This window comes from Myotis brandtii, unplaced genomic scaffold, assembly GCF_000412655.1.
Source record: "Myotis brandtii unplaced genomic scaffold, ASM41265v1 scaffold488, whole genome shotgun sequence".
Lineage (NCBI taxonomy): Eukaryota > Metazoa > Chordata > Mammalia > Chiroptera > Vespertilionidae > Myotis > Myotis brandtii.
In genome coordinates this window covers 790904-814194 of record NW_005368638.1, presented here as the reverse complement: position 1 = coordinate 814194, position 23291 = coordinate 790904, and the positions used below count along the sequence as shown (strand labels likewise).

The 23291-nt window shown below is 37.8% G+C and overlaps 1 protein-coding gene across 7 annotated transcripts in view; it reads right to left on the bottom strand.

Moving 5' to 3' along the window:
• Window positions 1-23291, bottom strand: part of PTPN4 (protein tyrosine phosphatase, non-receptor type 4 (megakaryocyte)) — a 213048-nt gene that overhangs the window by 102845 nt on the left and 86912 nt on the right. For all 7 annotated transcript variants that reach the window (XM_014547921.1, XM_005876489.2, XM_014547925.1 and 4 more), the window contains 2 exons: window positions 7475-7563; window positions 1406-1469 (listed from right to left, as the gene is read on the bottom strand). In XM_014547921.1, the coding sequence (XP_014403407.1) occupies window positions 1406-1469; window positions 7475-7563 (153 nt within the window). The remainder of the gene's footprint in view (window positions 1-1405; window positions 1470-7474; window positions 7564-23291) is intronic.

The following is a 23291-nucleotide window of genomic DNA, read 5'->3' as shown; positions in this document are numbered from 1 at the left end:
GTTGGGTTAATTTGCATATCGTGCTGATTAGCCCATGGGAGGCGTAGCGAAGGTATGGTCAATTACCATGTTTGTCTATTATTAGATAGGATACTTATTAAGCACTATACATAATATCTGTATAATTTTCTATTTCAATAAAACTCTGTTGAAAAAACTTCCTTATTTTGTGAGCATAAATGATGGATCATAGTGACTTAGTAGATCACTATCTTCTGATAAAATACAGCTGATTCAAATACAATTTTAAGATCTTGAATTTATTTTACACATACACTGTGGAAGGCCCTCTTCCAGGGAAGGCACTGGCTTTCTTTTAAATTCATGTCAACTGAATCCATGATGAAGGCAAAGCCTTATCTTGGGGGTATATCTAACCAAGAGATGGGAATGCCTCCGTTGACCTTCAAAGCCAGGTGCCGGAAAATGAGTTCTTATCTAAATCTAGTCAAGCACCAGGAATGAATTCGATTCGGACCCACCCAGAGGTGACTATTTACGAGGAAGCTACAAAAATGCACACATTCCCCCTTTTATTTACCCTTAGTAAAACTTCCTGGTATTTGGCTATAAATAAAAGTTGCTGTGCTGGCTCTGGGCCCTGTTCATCTATCAAAGAGCAGACGCCACACCCTGTCCCAGCTTTCCTCTATTTCTGTCTCAGTCTTGTTTTATTCAATTTTCTTTAAACTTCATCGAGTTCTATTCAAGATTTCATCAACCCCGGAGTTCTCTCTCTCTGCGTTGGTCGCAAGGAGAACGCCATCCCCCCATATCTGACGCCACGAACAGGGATCCCCATAACACACAACTATCCTGAAATCTGCATTGATTTGTCAAGATTTCTGAGAAATAATATACATCAAAGAATAAGATTAGTCTAATCTCATAAAATAGAAAAAAAACTACAAGATGAAGTTCTTTCCAACATTACTTTCCATGATAACGCAATATGTTGTACTTAATATATAAAAAAGACACTGCCACTACAAAAAAAGGGAGACATGAACTGTATGTTCATGAACAAGAACTAAAACTAAACACTCAGGTTCCCTAAGATAAAATGAGCTTATATATGAAGGAACTGCTATAGATTTAGTAGTAAAAAGAAAAAGAACACATAAAATACTCAGTTACTCTCCCTCATGAATGGACCCTGGGGACTGATATTGAACATCATACCTGAGGTCAGTTTTTAAGCTTAAAAAATAGCAAAATGGGTAATTAGAACAACTTTAAATCATAACCACAGAAACACTGGGAAAATAATACAACTTGTCATCAAATGTGAATTAAGTCAGGAAGCAGTTATCAATAGTATTAATAACACTTTCACTAGCACTAAAAGTTGCCATGAATGACCTGTCATTTCTTAAGATTTCATTTATATTAGACCAATACTCACCAATTCTTTTCTAAGTTGAATAAAAAACTGTTTGCACTTAAACGAAATTTTTACAATCTTCAACCTAGATAAAAAGAAACAGAACTGAAATATTTAAAATACTGAATAAAGACATAAATATTAGCAAATTAAGAAAACAATTATCTTAAAAGATCGATATAATTGATAAACCTCTAGCCAGACTAAGAAAAAAGAGAATACACAAGTACAAATATCAGAAATGAAAGAGTAGACATTACTATAAATCCCACTGATATTAAAAGCATAATGAAAGAATACTATGAACAAGTCTATACCCACAAATTTGATAATTTCAATGAAATGAACATATTTTTTGAAAGACACAATCTGCCAAAATTTACATAGGAAGAGATACTTGATCTAAATGGGCCTATATAGTAGTCCCCTTTCATTTTCAGGGGATAAACTTCAATATCCCAGTGAATGCCTGAAAATGCATATAGTACTGAACCCTACCTCTGAATGATTTCCCCCCCTATACATACTTACTTTTTCACTTAAAGGAAGCAACTTATGGCTTCTTTTTGGCATATCCAAATTGCCAGCATCCCTAAGTTTTGCACTTTGGGCCATTATTAAGTAAAATCAGGGTTACTTGAATGTAAGTACTAAGATCTGATAACTGATAGGGATACTAGGTGACTGATGGGCAGGTATCAAATATGCTGAAAAAAGGATGAGTCACATCACTGGCTGGATGGAGCTGGACAGTTCAAGATTCCATCACCTTACTCAGAACAGCATACAATTTAAAATGCATGAATTGTTTATTTCTGGAATTTTCCATTTAAAATTTTTAGACCATGGATAACTGAAACTGTGGAGAGCAAACTGCAGATAAGAGGGGATTACTGTAGATATTAAAGGAATTTTTAAAAAGCCACCAGGCCCACATGTTTTCACTAGTGAACTGTACCAAACATTTAAATATTATACCAATTCTTTACAATCCCTTTCAGAGTATAGAAGCAGAGGGAATACTTCCAAAGTCATCCTATGATGTCAGAATTATCCTAATACCAAAACTAGACAAAGTCCTTAGAAGAAAACTACAAAACAGTATCTCTTATAACCATAAATTTAAAAATCCTAAATAAAATATTATCATATGAAATCTAACAATTCCAAAGGGGATTTATCCCAGAAATGCAAGGCTTTTTGAAAATCAATTACTATAAACCAATACTTCACAAGACTAAAAGAGAAAAAAATTACATGATCACATCAATACATTCAGAATAAGCATCTGACAAAATCCAATGCCTAGTAATGATTAAAAACCCTCTGTAGAGTAGGAATAGAGGGAAACTTTCTCAACTTTCTATAAAACCCTTGTGCTAACATACTTAATGGTGTGAAACTAATTTTCTATCTAAGATCAGGTAAAATGTAGGGATGTCCCCTTTAACCACTCCTTTTCAATAAGGCAAGAAAAGGAAATGAAAGATACACTGATTGAAAAGGATCACATAAAACTATCTTTGTTCACAGATGACATAATTGTCTATGTAGAACATCCAAAAGAATCAAACAAAAAAACCTCCTGGAACTAATACTGAGTGATGATAGTAAAGTTGCAGGGTACACAGTTAATATACAAAAGTCCACTGCTTTCCTGTATAGCAACAATGACCAAGTGGAATTTGAAATTAAAAACATAATACCATGTACAATAGCACCCCCCAAAATGAAATACTTAAGTATAAATCTAAAAAATATGCACTAGGACCATATGAAGAAAATTATAAAACTCCGATGAACAAAAACGACGAAGATATAAATAAATGCAAATAAATTCCAAGTTCCTGGATAGGTTTGCCAAGATGTCAATTCTGTCCATTTTGATCTATAGATTCAATGCAATCCCAATAAAAATCTCATGAAGTTATTTGTGAATACTGACGAATTGATTCTAAAGTTTATATGGAGAGGCGAAAAATCCAGAATAGTCAACATGTATTATAGGAAAACAACAAAGTTGGAGGAGTGAGGCTACCTGAGTTAAAAACTTACTATAAAGCTATAGTAATCAAAACAGTATAGTATTCGTGAAAGAATAGCCCAAACAGATCAATGTTATAGAATAGAGAACTCAGAAACAGACCTCCATAAATAAAGTCAAACGATCTTTGAGAAAGGGCAAAGGCAATCCCTTCAACAAATGGTGCTGGAACAACTGGACATCCACATGCAAAAACAAAATAAATTTAGACAAAGACCTTATACCCTTCAAAAAAATTAACTCAAAATGGATCAGAGACCTAAACATAAAATGCAAAATTATAAAACTCTTAGATATAACAATGGAAAAAAATCTAGATACTCTTGGGTATAGGGATGCTCTTATAGATATAACACCAAAAACATGATTAATAAAATAATTGAGAAGCTTGAATTTATTAAAATTAAAAAGTTCTGTGTGAAAGGCAATAAATTAGAAAACAAGCCACAGACTAGGAGAAAATATTTGTAAAAGACACATCTGATAAAGGACTATTATCCAAAATATACAAAAAACTCTTCAAATTTAACAATAAAACAAACAACCCAGTAAAAATGAGCCAAAGCACTTAACAGACATCTCACCAAAGAAGATATATAGTTGGCAAATAAGCACATCATATGTCATCAGGGAAATGCAAATTAAAACATTAAGACAGCACTACACACCCGCAGAATGGCCGAAACCCAGAATACTGACAAAATCAAATGCTGACAAGAATACGGAGCAACAGGAACTCTCATTCATTTTGGGGGGAATGCAAAATGGTACAGCCACTTTGGAAGACTATTTGGCAATTTCTTACAAAACTAAACTTACTTGTATCATACCATCTAGAAACTGCACTCCTTGGCATTTAACTAAAGGAATGGGGAACGCATGTCCACACAAAAATCTGTACATGGATGTTAATAGCAAGCAGTTTTATTCATAACTGCCAAAACTTGGAAGGAACAAAATGGCTTTCAGTTGGTGAATGAATGAATGAAAAAACTGTGGTATATCCAGACAATGGGATATTATTCAGCTCTAAAAAGAAATGATGTATCAAACCATAGAAGATATGGATAAAAAGTAAATGCATACCACTTAGTGAAAATGTGTGCAAGTCTGTAAATTCACACTAGAGGCCCGGTGCACAAATTTGTGCATGGGTGGGGTCCAGATGGCTGGCCTGACCAGGGGGAGGGGATGCAGGAGGTTGGCGGGCCAGCCCCACCCCCTGGTCGAACTCCCGGTTGAGGGGACACTTTGCATATTACCCTTTTATTATACAGGATTTGCTTTAATTTCCCTTGGGTAAAACCTTAGGAATAGAATGGCTCAATCATATGATAGCTTTTATGTTTAAATTTTTAAGAAACTACACAACAGTTTTCCAAATTGGTTGGACCATTGTACAAAGCAATACAGTATTAGCTACACTAGCCTTCTTATGAATACTATTTCAATGCATTTACATATTATATCACTTTCATTTCTTTATTTTCAGCCAATCTATATATGTACTCATATCTGCTTCTTTCTTTTCAATCCGTTTGCCTTTTATTTCATATTCTTGACTTAATATGCTTGTTAGGACTTAAGTAACAAAGCTGAAGTAGAGAGAATAAGCATACTTTTCCCTGATTTTACTTACATAAAAAGTATTGACACTTTTACGATTTAGCATAACATTAACAGATTTTTCATAGATATCTTAATCAGGGTGTCCTTTTGTATATACAAAAGTGTATATACACTTTGAATAATTATAAAGGCAGTGTTTATTAGAATATATTTCATCACCTGGCTGGTGTGGCTCAGTTGTCAAGCATCGACCTATGAACAAGAGGGTCAAGGTACGATTCCTGGTTAGGGAACATGCCCAGGTTTTTGGGCTCCATCCTCAGTAGGGTGTGTGTAGGAGGCAGCCGATCAATTATTCTCTCTCATCAATGATGTTTTTTCTCTCTCTCCCTCTTTGAAATAAATGAAAATATATTTTTTAAAAATATTACAAAAATGCATTTTATTTTCAGAATTTGAGCTATCAAAGTATGACACTGTACCACTGAACCACACTGGCCAGGGCTGCTGGATTATTTTTATGAACTCTATCTCCAGCAGTCAACCCTCAGTGTTAAGCTTCTACTGTTGCTTTTCAGGAAGGCATAGCTTTGAATATGCCCATAGTAATCCTAAAATGACAGTGGTACCAGTCATCCCAGTCTTTCAATAAGCACCCAAAGTGTAACACTCCCTTACTTACCCACACTCCTCTACTGTTTTCAATAATGCCCTGGGGCATAAATTCCTTTAGAAACTAAAACTATCAAATTGTAGCTTCCTCAAAGGAACAGTTTATGAGGTAGGTGTTTGAAGCTATTTCCTATCCCATCTTTGTTTTTATCTCTCCTGTTGTCTCTGGGTTTCCCTACAGACTGCTTCTTATGTAGTCTGAGTCTTGCAGTTATTTAAATTTTAATTGTATTATACAGGAACCCTGCTGATGTAGTAAGATGTGGGTTGGAGGAATAATTCTTTAATCCTATGATTAGGTCTCAGTGATTTAGTGGTCTATGACCCTTGACTATGACCTTCAGTGCTTTTCAGCTCACCTTGTTCTTAGGTGACACAAGAACTATGGAGGGAGCCGGATGTGGGGATTTCCCTTCCCCGACTTTGATTAGGCTCTTAGTGATAAAAACCCATGTTGGTTAAGTACTGGTAAAACGGATTTCCTTGAGGGCAGACCTTCATTAAAGAGAAAAGAAAGCTCTGGGCATATTTTAAATGGTTATCTCCTGGCTCAACAGCACCATCACCCCCAACCCTTCCAGAACATGAGTAGATTTTTCTCCAATTTTCACCTTGAGAACCTGGTGAACAACTGATGGTAGAACTTATGAAAACATGGGGGGGCCTTCTTAAGGCTGAGACTTCAGGAGTTTTCATCTCTCAAGCTATCTTTGCTCAGTCTCCAGCAAATAGTCAATTACCCTTTAATTATTTCCTACCAGTTGCTGGCTACAGCAGTGATTTCTTAGTCATAGTAAACTGTCATTCTTTATATTCATCTGTCTCTCCAGTTTTGAGAGATGCAGTATGCCTTGAGTACTTAATTCTCTGAGGGATCTAAAAACAATAGTTGATTTTCATTTTTCCTTGTTTTTTTGTTGTAAGGATAGGAAGGATGACTTCCAAGTTCTTTACCTGCTGGACTGGGAACCACAACTCTCTCCTCCCCATTTTATTTTCTTAATGGTGAGTGTTTTTTAAAAAATATATATATTTCTTTTTAAAAAAGAAATATTTTAATTGATTTCAGAGAGGAAAGGAGAGAAAAGATAGAAACATCAATGATGAGAGAGAATCATTGATCAGCTGCCTCCTGCATGCTCCATGCTGGGGATTGAACCTGCCACCTGGGCATATGCCCTGACTGGAATCAAACCATGACATCCTGGTTCATGTGTTGATGCTCAACCACTGGCCAGGCTTAATGGTGTTGTTTTTTATTAGTATTAATTTTAACGAAGTCTAATTTACAGAATACAAATAACCCCAATTCACTATTAAACATTTTAAAAGTGTGAATTTGAACTAAATAATTCAGGTATAACCATACATGAAAAGATATGAGGGAGCATATTTAGTATGTGGCACACTACTTTTTTTACATGCAGCTCTAATTTTGAGAGAAGTGGTAAGTGAGAAGCTTGTGTTTCGGAATCTGAAAGACCTGGATTTAAAGTTCTACTTCATACTTACCAGTTGTTTAACCTTCGACCAGTCAACTTGTCTGCCAGAGTACACATGATGCTAGCTATTATATTACAGTATAAATTTAGAAATTCCCTAAGAGAAAAATTCATAAAGTAGTATTTCTGAGAAGCTAAGCAATTTTTGAAATAAATTAACACAATTATTTTGGTATCTTCTGGTAGATTCCAAGTAAGTAAAATAAACTTGCATGCCAATATTAATATACTTCGTCACTTTCTTTAATATGAATTATTATATTAGTAATATAAAAAAGCAAAAGTATTAATGGAAGTCCTTACCATGGAAAGGTATTCATTCGTACCCTGTTCTTATAAATCAGAATTCCTCCTGACATCACTCCAATCATAATTTCATTGTTACTTTGATCCTTTAAAAAAGAAAATGACAAATCTAAAATACTGGGATTTATCTGTTAAAAATGTATTTTAAAAACAGAATTTGTTGTTTTTTTTTATACAATGAGACATTTTCAAAGGCACCACATCCTATATAATAAAACCTAATATGCAAATCAACGGAACGGCAGAATGACCGGTCGCTATGACGCACACTGACCACCAGGAGGCAGACGCTCAATGCAGGAGCTGCCCCCTGGTGGTCAGTGCGCTCCCACTGGGGGAGCGCTGCTCAGCCAGAAGCCGGGCTCATGGCTGGCAAGTGCAGTGGCAGTGGCGGGAGCCTCTCCCGCCTCTGGCAGTCGGACATCCCCCGAGGGGTCCCAGACTGCGAGAGGGCACAGGCCGGGCTGAGGGACCCCCGACCCCCCGCGTGCACGAATGTTGTGCACCAGGCCTCTAGTAACTGCATATTTACAAATCCATATGGTAATTCTTACCTCATAAAAATAAATGACATATTTCAAATTAAACTTAAATGTTGCATTATTAAAAGTCATTATGATCTCAGGACTCCGCATAGTTTATAATTTATTTGGGACAGAAAATTAGAATGATGAGTTAGTATCATCCTTCCATTCCTAAAATTCTTATGTTCTAATCACAAACCCAAACAGAAAGCCAAAATGAGGAGACAAATATAATGCTCTGATTGCAAAAAGTGAATTAAAAAAATATGGAGGACTTCAGAGTTTGGTGAATAAAACAGTATTTTTAATATAAGAAAACTCCTATAATTAGTATAATACAATAAAATACATCATAAAATTATAGAGTGAGGAACAATTGAGAGTTTGGAAGAGTCCAAAGAAGAAAATTGAATTGCGCTTTGAGGATTGAGTAAGAGTTTTCATGCTAACTGATCGAACTTGAATAGCTAACCTACATTATCAGAATGAATTGCATTAAACTACTTTTTTTCAGATGCTAATCAACCTCGAAATAGTTTTGCTTTTTGACTTGAAACATTCCATAGATAAACTAAGATAGCAATAATGCTTTTACCTCCTTCTACTCATTTGCTCAAAAAGAATTGCTGAAAATATAAGATTTTATAATTGTCTCCCTAAGAAAACAAAAATATTTAAAATGTAGTTACAATAATTTCAAATTAAATAAAACCATATTAAATTAACCCATTAGGTAGGATAATACATAAAGAGGTCAAACACAACAGTGTATGCTAATTTGTCTGGATGCTCATTTTGTTTATCAATAACCAAAACCACTATATATTATTATCAGAACCTTAAATAATTTTTTAAAGGACATCAATTAGAAGTCAGGACCAAAATAGCAGACTGATCCGAACAGATGGCAGACTTAATATATGCTCCTATTACTTCTTCAGCTCCCCATCGGAGAACATCAGAGAAGATATATGAAAAGGAAAAGAATCTGTAAAACTTGAAAACAATCCATAACACCTGAAGGTATATAATCAAGGCACCAGACATTTTGAGGGAACTGTAAAGACATAAAAAAGATACAATCAGAATACAGAAAACCACAGCTCAAACTACACACACAAGAGCAAGTTCTATGTGGAGGTGGAAAGAGAAGCAAATATAAAAGATAAAGTACAGAGATTAAAAATGGCAGCGGAGTAAGTGGATGCTGCACAGATATGCTCCAAGGAACAAACTGGAATTACAACTAAATTACAGAAAAACTTCCTGAATAATCAACGGAAGACTCGCTGGAGAGAACCCTGATACCTGAGGACCGAAAGTGGAGACCGCATAGAAACTGGTAGGAGTGGCAGAGTGGCAAAAGGGCTGGCCGGGTGCCCACAGACAGCAACTGAAGTTCTAGAGAGCTATCTCAGCTCTGGGGGTTGCCACTGAGAACTCTAGGGTCTAATCCCCGAGCTGGGCCCCCCAGCAGAGAACACCACAACTGAAAAGGGTAACTACATAACATCTGGCTGTGAAAAGCAGCAGGATTGCTGTCTGCCAGGGAGAGACAGCTGGAAATTCAGGCACCCTCTTAAAGGGCCAACACACAAAATTCCCTGTGGAGCCACCTACCTTGTGCTCTTGCAGAGGGAGGGCAGAGTGGACTGAAGCTGTGTGAACTGAAGCCAGGGGCTCAGGAGTTAGAGCTCAGAAGGCAGACACCCTGGTTTCCTGTGCTGAGTCATTCCCTTATGCTGTGGAGGTCATATTTCTCACGCAGGCATTAGGTATACAGGCGACCTTGCCTGTTGGGGAAGACAGCTGATCCACCCCATTGGAAAACACCTTGCCCCACAGTGCAGAATTGCTGAGGCCCAATTAAGAGACTGAGAATAACAATTAGCTTCCAGGCAGAAGCAACTGCCAAACACTGTTGACAAAAACTCTTGCCACACCTGTGGATGATTGATTGAGGACAATTTAAGACAGAATCATATCAGTCTGTAAATAGATATGGTCTCTGGAGGCTTACAGTCTTTGCCTGACCTAATCAGTCAGAAACAGCATTTGACACTGTCCTGCATTAGAGATTGAGAGGCACAGCAGACCAATCTAATAGATAGTCACAAACCCAAACAGAAAGCCAAAATGAGGAGGCAAAGAAACAACCCCCAAATGAAAGAACAAGAGAATTCTGCAGAAGAAGAGATAAATGAAATGGAGATCAGAAATTTATCAGATAAAGAGTTCAGAGTAAGGATGGTAAAGATGCTCAAGAGCATGAGAAAAGATATAGTAACTATGAAAGCAAATAAAGAACAACATAGCACAAATAAAGAAGACATTGGAAGACACAGCTGATTAGGGGAAGCTGAGGATCAAATCAGTGAATTAGAAGATGAGGTTGAAAAAATCACTCAATCAGAGAACCAAAAAGAAAAAAAATGATTGAAAAACAGGAGGACAATTTAAGAGAGCTGTGGGACAAGATGAAATGTAACAGTATTCGAATAGAAGGTGTGCCAGAAGAGGCAGAAAGGGAGAAGGGATAGAAAACTTCCCTAACCTGGTAAAGAAAAAGTCACACAAGTTCAGGAGGCAAGGAGAACCCCAAGCAAGAAGAACCCAAACAGGCTCGTGCCAAGACACATCATAATTAAATTGCCAAAAATTAAAGTCAAAGAAAGAATCTTAAAGGCAGCAAGAGAAAAGCAAACTCTTACCTACAAAGGAGCTCCCATAAGGCTGACACCTGATTTCTCATCAGAAACTCTACAGGCCAGAAGGGAATAGGATGAAGTACTCAAGGTAATGGAAAGCAAAGATCTAAAACCAAGATTACTATTATCCATCAAGGCTACCATTCAAAATAGACAGCCAAATAAAGAGCATCTTGGACACAAAAAGGCTAAAGGCATACATCACCACCAAGCCAACATTACAACAAATGCTAAAGGGAAAGCTGTAATGAGGAGAAGAAGAAACAGAGAGAAAAACCTAGGCATACAGAATTAAACAGAATTAAAATGGCAATGAATAAGTACCTATCAATAATAACCTTAAACGTAAATGGATTAAATTCTCCAATCAAAAGGCAGAGGGTAGCTGAATGGATACAAAAACATGACCCAACTATATGCTGTCTACAAGAGGCCCACCTTGTGTGTCTACAAAAGACACACACAGGATGAGAATGAAAGGATGGAAAAAAATTTTCATTGCAAATGGAAAAGAAAAAAAAGCTGGAGTAGCAATATTTATGCCTGAGAAATTAGACCTCAAGTGAAGGCCATAACAAGAGATAAGGAGGGCTACTTCATAATACTAAAGGGAGTGCATCAACAAGAGGATATAACTCTGATAAACCTATATGCCACAAATATAGGAGCACCCAAATACATTAAAAAAACAACAACAAAAAACTTCTGGAAGATATCAAGGGAGAGATCGACAGCAATACAATCATAGTAGGGGACTTTAATACCCCAATGACACCACTGGATAAATCTTCTAAACAAAAAATCAGCAAAGAAACATCAATCCTAAATGACTCACTAGATCAGATATTCTTAATTGGTATCTTCAGAACACTTCACCCCAAAGCTATGGAATATACATTCTTCTCAAGTGCACATGAACATTTTCAAAGATTGACCACATATTAGGGCACAGGCTAAGTCTCTACAAATTCAAGAAGACTGAAATTATAACAAGAATCTTCTCAGATCACAATGGCATAAAATTAGAAATCAACTACAATAAAACAATTAAAAAGTATCAAACACATGGAGGGTAAATAGCATGCTATTAAACAATGAATGCGTTACCAAAGAGATCAAAGAAGAAATAAAAAACATTCTGGAAACAAATGATAATGAAAACACAGCAATCCAAAATCTATGGGGACATACTGAAAGGAGTCCTGAGAGGGAAGTTCAAAGCTCTACAGGCCTACCTCAAAAAGAAAACAACAACAACAACAACAACAGAAAAACTGGTAATAAGGTATCTAACTCTACAACTTGAACAACTAGAAAACAGCAACAAGAAAAACCCAGTGTAAATAGAAGGGAGATAATAATAATGATCAGAGCGGAAATAAATAACAGAGACAAAAAAAAAAAAATCAATAGAACCAAATGCTGGTTCTTTGAAAGGATAAACAAGATTGATCAACTGTTAGCCAGGCTCACCAAGAAACAAAGAGAGGACCCAAATAAACAAAGTCAGAAATAAAAGATGTGAAGTAACAACTGAGCCCACAGAAATACAAAGGATTGTAAAAAAAAAAAATACTATAAACAACTTTCCTAAAACAAACTGGACAACCTAGATGAAATGGACATATGCCTAGAAAAATACAATCTTCCAAAACTCAATCAGGAAGAATCAGAAAATCTGAATAGGCTGATAACTACCAATGAAATTGAAGCAGTAATCAAAAAACTTCCACCAAACAAAAGCCTAGTGCAGACGGCTTCACGAGGGATTTTTACCAAACATTCACAGAAGAACTAACACCGACCCTCCTCAATCTATTCCAAACAATTCAAAAGGAAGGCACACTTCCAAGCTCTTTCTATGAAACCAGCATTACCCTAATCCCAAAACCAGATAAAGTCACTACAAAGAAAGAGAATTACAGGCCAATATCCCTGATGAACATAGATGCTAAAATGCTTAACAAAATTTTAGCAAATCACATCTAGCAATACATTGAAAAGATCATACACCATGACCAAGTGGGATTTATTCTGGGGATGCAAGGCTGGAACAATACCTGCAAATCAATAAACGGGATATATCACATAAACAAACTGAAAGACAAAAATTACAGTTGATGCAGAAAAAACATATGACACAATCCAACACCCCTTTTTTAATAAAAACTCTCAGCAAAGTGGGAATAAAGGGACAATACTTCAACATAATAAAACCTTATATGACAAACCTATAGCCAACAAGACAGGGATGCCCACTTTCACTACTCCTGTTCAACATAGTACTGGAAGTGCTAGCTATAGCAATCAGCCAAGAAGCAGAAATAAAAGGTATCTAAATTGGAAAAGAAGAAGTAAAACTGTCCTCATTTGCAAATGGCATGATATTGTACATAGAAAATCCTAAAGACTCCATCAAAACATTACTAGATTTAATAAATGAATTCGGCATTGTGGTAGGATACAAAGTTAACACCCAGACATCTATGGCTTTTTATACACCAATAATGAACTCACAGAAAGATAAACTAAAAAAACAACCCCATTTACCATTGCAACAAAAAAATTAAGATAACTAGGAATAAACTTACCTAAGGAGGTAAAAGACCTGTACTTGGAAAACTACAGGATGTTGAAAAAAGAGATGTTAAAAATCTCCTAAAATTTAATAGGCAAGAGCATACAATAGAGTCAAGACAGTATTTTTGGTCTCTTAAGTGGCCCTCAGGGCAAGGTGTTTTCCAATAGGGTGGGTCAACTGTCTCCCGCAAGGCAAGGCAAGGCAAATGTATGTGGGAAAGATGTCCGCCCCTATGTGAGGGAATGACTCAGCATAGGAAACTGGGAGTGTCTGCCTTCCAGCTCTAACCCCAAGTCCAGTTCTGCTCACACAGCTTCAGTCCACTCTGCCCTCCCTCTGCAAGAGCACAAGGTAGGTGGCTCCACAGGGAATTTTGTGTGTTGGCCCTTTAAGAGGGTGCCTGAATTTCCAGCTGTCTCTCCCTGGACAGCAATCATCCTGCTGCTTTTCACAGCCAGATGTTATGTGGTTACCCTTCTCAGCTGTGGTGCTCTCTGCTGGGGGGCCCAGCTCGGGGATTAGACCCTAGAGTTCTCAGTGGCAACCCCCACAGCTGAGATACCTCTCAGAACTCAGTTGCTGTCTGTGGGCGCCCAGCCAACCCTTTCGTGCTTCCACCCCTCCTACCAGTCTCTATGTGGTCTCCATTCTCGGTCCTCGGGTATCGGGGTTCTCTCCTGCAAGTCTTCAGTTGATTATTCAGGAAGTTTTTCTGTATTTCAATTGTAATTCCAATTTGTTCCTGGGAGCATGTCCATGCAGCATCCACTTAGTTTTCCACCATTTTTAATCACCTCAAGGGATTATATTTTAATTTTTTTATTATTCTAACCATTCTCTCATGAAGTGTTCAAACAAATGCAGGTTAAAAACAAAGTTTTGGAAGAACCTATAAACTGGTTCTTCTCTTAACTCACAGGGCTGTTTTAAGTATTAAATGAGATTAATAAACGTAAAGCCTTAAGTAGGGTGTCAAGCACTTAGTAAATGCCAAATAGGTGTTTCCTGTTATTATTATCTGTATCCTGTACAGCAAAATCTCTCATAGCCTTCTTTAAATACTCCCTAATCAATCTCTGGTCCTCACTCTATGTCCCAAACTGCTCTTACAAGGCCACCAGGAGCTTACACATTTCTAACCAGGAATCCTCTAACATAGTTTTCGCTTGGCTTCAAAGACACACACGTGTCTTTGACAGAAAGGCTTTCTTTCTATATAAAATGCTACTTCTTCCTGGTGTCATTCCTGGTTCTTCCCCATCTTTCTAACCCAGAGGTGGGCAAACTTTTTGACTCGAGGGCCACAATGGGTTCTTAAACTGGACCAGAGGGCCGGAACAAAAGCATGGATGGAGTGTTTGTGTGAACTAATATAAATTCAAAGTAAACATCATTACATAAAAGGGTACGGCCTTTTTTTTTTTAGTTTTATTCATTTCAAACGGGCCGGATCCGGCCCGCGGGCCGTAGTTTGCCCACGGCTGTTCTAACCTCTGAATTGCTAAGTGTTCAGCTCCAAGGACCTCTACTAGGCATGTTACTGCAGTGCTCTCATCTCATCACTTTAAATATCCTATATAAGAAAAGCCCAGCAACTGAATGGCGGAACTACCAGAACAACCGGTTGACCAGTTGCTACGATGTGCAATAACCACCAGGGGGCAGATGCTCAATGCAGGAGCTGCCCCCTGGTGGTCAGTGCGCTCCCACAGCAGGAGCGCCGCTTGGCTGATCGGGATGAGTGGCGCTCCCACAGCAGGCCAATCCCTGCAGACCACGCCCCCCACCCCACCAGTGCAGGAGCAGCGTGCCGAGCAGTAAGGAGTGAGCAGGCGGGCGGTAAGGAGCCAGGGATCCCAAACATCCCCCGAGGGGTTCTGGACTGCGAGAGGGTGCAGGCCGGGCTGAGAATCCCCCCGCCCCCAGTGCAAAAATTTCATGCACTGGACCTTTGGTTACCTATAAGCTGAAGTTTCCCAAATGTTTATCTCTAGTCCAGACCTCTCCTCTGAACTCCAGTTCCACCTGTTGAACGGCCTACCCTCCTTCATTTGGAATAAAAATCTTCTAAAATTTAGTATGTCCCAAACTAATTCCTGATTCACCCTCTGAAACTTGCTTCTCTCTCATCTTTCCCAACTTAGTGACGTACTCCATTTCTCTAATTATTTAGGCCAAAAACTTTGGAATTATTCCCAAATTCTTTTTCTCTCACACCTCATTACCATCACATCAGTAAATGCTGGCACTTCCATATTCAAAATATATACTGAATCTGACTACTTTTCACCACCCAGTAGCTACAACCACCATTATATTTCACGTGGATCTCTGGAACAGTCTCCAGGCTGGTCTGTTCCTTTAGTGCAGTGATGGCGAAACTTTTGAGCTCGGCGTGTCAGCATTTTGAAAAACCCTAACTTAACTCTGGTGCCGTGTCACATATAGAAATTTTTTGATATTTGCAACCATAGTAAAACAAAGATTTATATTTTTGATATTTATTTTATATATTTAAATGCCATTTAACAAAGAAAAATCAACCAAAAAAATGAGTTCGCGTGTCACCTCTGACACGTGTGTCATAGGTTCGCCATCACTGCTTTAGTGCCTTACAGAATACTCTCAAAACAGCAGTCATTATTGTCTCTTAAAAATGGCTTTGCTTATAATTAAAATCAAAGTCTTTAAAATGTGCTATAAAGTCCTGGTTTGCCTGACCTCATTGATACACTCCTAGCTTGCACTGCAGCAGCCATGCTGTTCTCTTTGCTGTCCCTTGATGTACACTATACCATGGCCTTTCATTGCAATTTTCTTTGCTTAGAACATTCTACGCCTAGATATCAGCATGACTCCTTCAGGTCTGTTTATCTTCTCAGTTAGGCCTTTCCTATCATGATACCCCAGTTTTTAATGTTTCAATCCCCTTTCTCACCTTAATTTGTCTGCACTGCATTTATCACTATGTGATATATTACATATTTACTTAACTGCAAGAAAATCCAATATATAGTAAAATGCACAAGACTTTACACACATGAACTGACATACGTATATACACTTCTCTGTAACCACCACAAACCAACATATATATATTTTCAAAATTCCAGAAGGCTCCCTCATTAGCCTTCCTGCTAATAATAGCCCTCCATAGGTGACTGCTATTCTGGCTTCTATCAGTATAAACAGGTATTTTGCCTGTTATTGAACTTTAGTTCCAAGGAACCATACACTATGTACTCTAATTACTCAATTATTTTTTTAGTCTGTCTTGTCCATGAGAATACAAGCGGCATGAGGGTCAGGTTATATCTACTTTACTCACTGCTGTTTATACTATCTCTATAACAGGACTTAGAACATAGAAGATGCTCAATAAATATTCAATGAATAATCAAAATAGCATCATTAAGCTTCCTTTCTTGAAACTTTGAAGGGCAAAAGTTATTCTTCAGTAATTATCTTCATCATTATTACAAACTAGAGGCCCAATGTATGAAATTCATGTAATAGTAGGCCTTCCTTGTCCTGACTGCCGGCACCGGCCTCCCTCTGGCACCCGAGACTCAAGCTTCCTTCTGGCTGCCAGCAGGCACGCGGGACCTGGGCTTCCCTCGCAACCCTGGCTTCGTCCAGAAGGTTTTCCAGAAGGATGTCCGGTCTAATTCGCAATTACATTTTTATTATTATAGATAAGATATTCACAATTAAGCCTAAAACTTGATAATTTGTTTTAGGGTTAATTTAGAGCATCCTATACCTAACTAAAAACCAAAACCCAAGCTTCTGTCATTACACTTACATTTGTATAACTAGAAATCAGTTTAAGTAAACAAAGAGTTTACATTATGCTAACATCCTTACAAAACAGAGATTGAACTTGAGGATCCATGGCATAGAGATATTCTTGCTCTATGATGTTCATTTATTCTATGCTCACAGTCTAATAAATACTGATTGATTTTCGGTATAGTGAGCCCTCAAATTATTAATTTAACAAGACATTTAAATTTTTTATTTATTGATTGACTAGAGGCCCGGTGCATGAAATTTGTGCACTCGGGGGGAGGAGGGTTAGCCCTCAGCCCGGCCTATGCCCTCTCGCAGTCTGGAACCCCTTGGGGGATGTCTACCTGCTGGCTTAGGCCCGCTAACCAGGGGAATAGGCCTAAGCTGGCAGTCAGACATCCCCCTCGCAGCCTGGGAGCCCTCGGAGGATGTGCAACTGACGGCTTAGGTGTGCTCCCCATGGAGAGCGGGCCTAAGCCACAGTGGGACATCCTTAGCACTGCTGAGGAGGCGGGAGAGACTCCCGCCACTGCCGTTGCACTCACAGCCCGTCAACCCGTGTGGCTGAGGGGAGCTCCCCCTATGGGAGCACACTGACCACCAGGGGGTAGCTCCTGCGTTGAGCGTCTGCCCCTTGGTGGTCAGTGCGCGTCACAGTAACTGGTCGTTCCACCGTTAGGATCAATTTGCATATTACCCTTTTATTATATAAGATTTGAGAGAGAGAGAGAGAGAGACAGAGAGAGAAAGAGACACACTGATTTGTTGTTCCACTTATTTATGCATTCATTGGTTCATTCCTGTATGTGTCCTGACTGGGGATCGAACTTGCAACCTTGGCATATGGGGACAACACTCTAACCCCGTGGTTGGCAAAATGCGGCTCGCGAGCCACATGCGGCTCTTTGGCCCCTTGAGTGTGGCTCTTCCTAAGCGTTAGGAGTACCCTAATTAAGTTAATAACAATGTACCTACCTATATAGTTTAAGTTTAAAAAATTTGGCTCTCAAAAGAAATTTCAATCGTTGTACTGTTGATTTGGCTTTGTTGACTAATGAGTTTGCCAACCACTGCTCTAACCAACTGATCTACCTAGCCAAGGCCAGCTAGGTAGTACTCCTGATAGTGCTTTTTCCATTTTAAAAGGTCAGAAATTCTTTACAAAAATTTAAAACACATGTTCTTTGGTATTGATATATTCCAGTTATTTTTTATTTTCAAGATTACTTTGCTATCCATTATATCATCAACCAATCCTAACCACCAACTTAGGGGTAACTAATTATTATTCTTTCTAGATGAGTGTCTGAGAGAAAGCACAGAGTGTTGGGTAGAAATAATAATAGTATTTGTACCCATGGTTTATTTAGAAGTATGTTTCTTAATTTCCAAATATTTGGAGAATTTTTAAAAAATTATCTTTATTGTTGAAAATATTACAGATGTGCCCTCTTTTCTTTTTTCCCCATTGACCCCCTCCCCTTACACCTGCCCCTCCCCAGCCTTCACTACACTATTGTCTGTGTCCATGAGATATGCATATATGCATATAAGTTCCCAGGTTCATCTCTCCTCCCCCAACCTTCCCACCCCACCTCCTTTCCTCTAAGATTTGTCAGTCTGTCCATGATTCTATGTCTCTGGATCTATTTTGTTCATCAGTTTATTTTGTTCATTAGATTATTTGGAGAATTTTTAAAGTTATCTTTTTGTCATTGTTTTTAGCTCAACTGCATTGTGCTCAGAAATTATGCATACTCTGAAGTTGTTGGGGATAGTAATCTACATAGAAGTCAAGTTTGCTGACTGTAATTTTAAAACCTTCTATATCTTGCTGATTTTCAGAATGTTTTATCAGTGACTGAACAATGAATATTAGAATCCATCACTTCCTTTTGAAATACATTGTTAAGACAATAAAAGGGCAAACCAAAGAGTGGGAGAAAACATCTGCAAATCATATATACAACAAAAAACATATATCTAGAATACATAAAGAGCTCTCAAAACACAAGAGCAAGAAAAGAAACTACCAAATTAGACAATGGGCAAAACACCAGAAGAGACATTTATCACAGAAAGTAGGATGTGCAACATCATTAGTCATCAGGGAAATGCAAAATAGAACCATGATGAGATAAAACACACCTATTAGAAAATCTTAAGAAACAAAACAAACAGTACCACATGCTAAAAAAAAGGGTGTGAAACAACTAGAACCTGCAAATACTGCTGATGGGGATACAAAGTGGTGCGATCATTCTAGAAGAGATTGCCAATTTCACATAAAGCTAAATATGCATGTACCATATGACCCGGCAATCCCACTCTGTAGTTTTTACCCTACAGAAATAAAAACTTAAATTCGTACAAAAACTTGTAAATAAGTGTTTGCAGTAGGTCTATTAATAAAAAAAATTGCTGGAAACAATCCAGATGTCCTTCAGTGGGTAACTGAATAAACAAACCACAGTATATCTAGACAATGGAATAATATTCAACAATAAAAAGAATGAACTATTGATACACACAATAACTTTGAAAATCTCAAATTCATTACTGAAAGTAAAAGAAGCCAGTCTCAAAACGTAATATACAGAATTCCATTTAAAAGACATTTTAGAAAAGCCAAAACTACAGTCCAAAAATAGAGTCCGAAAATAGGTGTAAGTAGAAGGCTGGACTACAATGGGGCAGTGTGAGTGAGATCTTTTTGGGGTGATGGAACTGTTCTGTATTCTGATTGCAGTAGTAGTTACATGAATCTATACATGTGTTAAAACTCATACAACTGAACACCCCCCTCCCCACCACCGAAAAACACCAACTATTTAGAATATGTTTAACAGTAAACCAAAACATCCCCCTGCTTCATCTCCCCAAATCATTTTATTTTCCATTTTATCCTGAAGTTGTTATTCATTCTTTACTTTTATATCCTCTTCCCTTATTCATTTAATCTTCTAGACATACTAACAGTTTTCATTGTGTGAAATATTCCATGTTCTCCAGTTATTTCAGGTCTTCATTCATGCTGACAGCTCTACAGTGAAAACCACTCTCTTTGCTAGTCTTATTCATTCTTCTGGCTTCAGTAAATTATTTCTTCTCAGAAGGCTTCCCTACCTCTGGTCCCAGGTTGGATTAGATAGTCCTGCCATATGACCCCATAGCAATCTGTACTTTCCCCTTCATGGCCCCACATATTTAACTGTTAATACATGTTCCATTTTTTTCTCCCTCACTATACTGTGAGCTCCATGAGGGCAAGGCTAATTGATGTTTTGTTCACTAAGTAATCCTTAGTGCCAACACTGCAAGGTACATAACAGAGCCACCACAATGAATGCACTAAGACTTACACACTTTTGCTTCTGATAGTCAATTAAAACTTAAGTATTCTATTTATGTATCCTCTCCCCTCTACTTTTTTGTTCCTGATGCCACAAAATTTCCCTTCATGTTTACTTAACATTTGTACATTTTCTTCTTAAGCTTTTTATATCCACACACAACAGAAACAACCTTTCCTGGCTTTTTTTTGCCTGTACAAAATATGTTTCTGGATAACTCTGACCATTTAAAATTTAAATTACTTTAATCCAGTACTCTACATTTAAGACTTTCTGAGAGAGAGTTTTACAATCTAATAATTTGAATAACAAAATATCTTACCTTAAATTAATAAATAACATGGTTATTTATGTGTAAAATCCAGCCATGTCGCTTAAAAAAGTAAAGTACAAAGCTTTTGCAGAGCAAAAGATATCACCCACAAAACAAAGAGGCATTCAACCGAATGGGAGATATTTACAAACAACTCTGACAAGGAGTTAAAATCCAAAAAGAATTCAAACAATCCAATTAAAAAATAGGCAGAAGACCTGAACAGACATCTCTACCAAGACATACAAATGGCAACAGACATATGAAAAGATGCTCAACTTCACTAACTATTAGGGAAATGCAAATCAAAACGATAATGATATACCACCTCACACCTGTTAGAATGGCTACTGTTAATAAGACAGGTGGAAAAGTTGTGGAGAAAAAAAGAACCCTCATTCACTGCTGGTGGGAATGTAAACTGGTATAAACACCATGGAAAACAGTATGGCGGTTCCTAAAAAAATTAAGAATAGAGTTACCACACCCTGGCTGGGTGGCTTAGTTGATTGGAGCATCATCCTGTACATAGAAAGTTGGTGGGTTCAGTCCCATCGGGGTGCATACAGGAGGCAACCAATCAATGTTTCTCTCTCTTTCCTTTCCCCTCTCTAAAAGTCAATAAAAACAAATCCTCTGGTAAGGATTAAAAAAACAACACAGTTAGCATACACCCAGCCATTCCTGTTCTGGTTAGCTACTCGAAAAATTTGAAAACATTTATTAGCAAAGATATATATACTTCCTATATTCACTGCAGCATTATTCACGGTGGCCAAGACATGGAAACACCAAAGTGTCCTTCGATAGAGGATTGCATAAAGAAAATATGGTACATATATACAATGGAATACTGTATTACTAAACCATAGGAAAAAAATTATATACTGCTATTTGCAACAACATGAATGAACCTTGAGAATATTACGCTAACTGAAATAAGTCAGTCAGAAAAAGCTAAGAACCATATGATTTCACTCATATGTGGGATATAAAACTGAAACTCATAGACACAGACAAAAGTACGGTGGTTACCAAAGGGAAGAGAATAGGGGATAGTAAAGGGTAAAGTGGCCAAATATATAGTGATGAAAGATGATTTGGCTTTGAGTGTTGGGTACACAATGCAATATACAGATTATGTTGTATCATAGAAATGTACACTTGAAACCTATATAATCTTATTAACCAATGTCACCCCAATAAATTTAATTAAGAAAAATAAAAAAAGGTAGTTTAACACTCTTTGTATTTCCTTGATAGCAGTCAGAGATAACAGATAGCAGTCAAAACTACCTTTACAAAACTGATTAAGAGCCCTGTGTGGTTCAGTGGTTTTGGTGTCCTGTGCACCAAGAAGTTGCCGGTTCCATTCCTGGTCAAGGGCACATGCACGAGTTGCGAGTTGCGGGATGGATCCCCGGTAAGGGGTGTGCAGGAGGTAGCTGATCCATGTTGCACTCTCACACTCGCGTTTCTCTCTCTCCCTCCCTCTATCTCTAAAAATCAATAAACTAAAAAAAAAGAAAGAGAAAAAACTGATGACTAAAATGACTGAATGTAGTGGTCTTTTTATTGTTAACCACAGTTTAGTTCACATATTAAATTTCCACTGGTTTTAAACTTTATTAAAATAAAAACAAAATTTAGTTGCACAAATACTGACCACTATGTTACATTTTAGAGAATCATGTTCAAAGGTAATAGCCTCCAAATAGGGAGTGAGGGTGCCAGGGGCACATTTTAAAGAAAAAAGTTCAAGAGAGACTGTGGCAACCACGCCAGAGTCCTGTTATCAGTATGCCAAGGCTGCTCTGATCATGGGAATCCTAATCAGAATACCCAAGGATTAAGCAGGTGCAAGGCCACAGCGGTCTCCCAGTATGCTGTGCCCTTCTGTGACCCAAATGACTGATATCACTGTTGGAAACTAGCCATCTTTGTCTCTGGAGTAATATTCAGATTACTGACTAGCTAGGCTGCTGGAGTGTGAAGAATTATGCTGGAGAGATGGAGCTGGGAGAGAAGCTCGGAGGTAGTTACTATGTGAGGCTACAGAGACCAGTGTGCTGGGCAGGGAAGACAGGAGAAGCTGCTGAACCAGAGAGGCTAGAGAAGCTGCTGAGGCAGAGAGCTTAGGCACCACTATGATGTGAGGTGCTGAGTCTAGGGCAGTGATGGCGAACCTATGACATGCGTGTGTCAGAGGTGACACGCGAACTCATTTTGGGTGACACGCATCGACAGAGACAAAAAATTGCATAATTCAAATATTTGTCTCTCGCAACGGCCAGAGTTGGGCATCACTCGAGTAATATTATTACTCACGTTACTCATGATCAATAATGCAATTCTAAAACCGGATGTAAACATACATCGGTGTTGCATAGCAAAGACACATAGTGAAAACATCCAAGATACATTGTTACAATATTGACATTAACATAAAAAGGTTAAGAATTGCACTATAAAGAGATTAATCTTTACTCATGACATTTTATTTTTACTCGAGTGACAAAATGCCCAATTCTGGAAACGGCCTC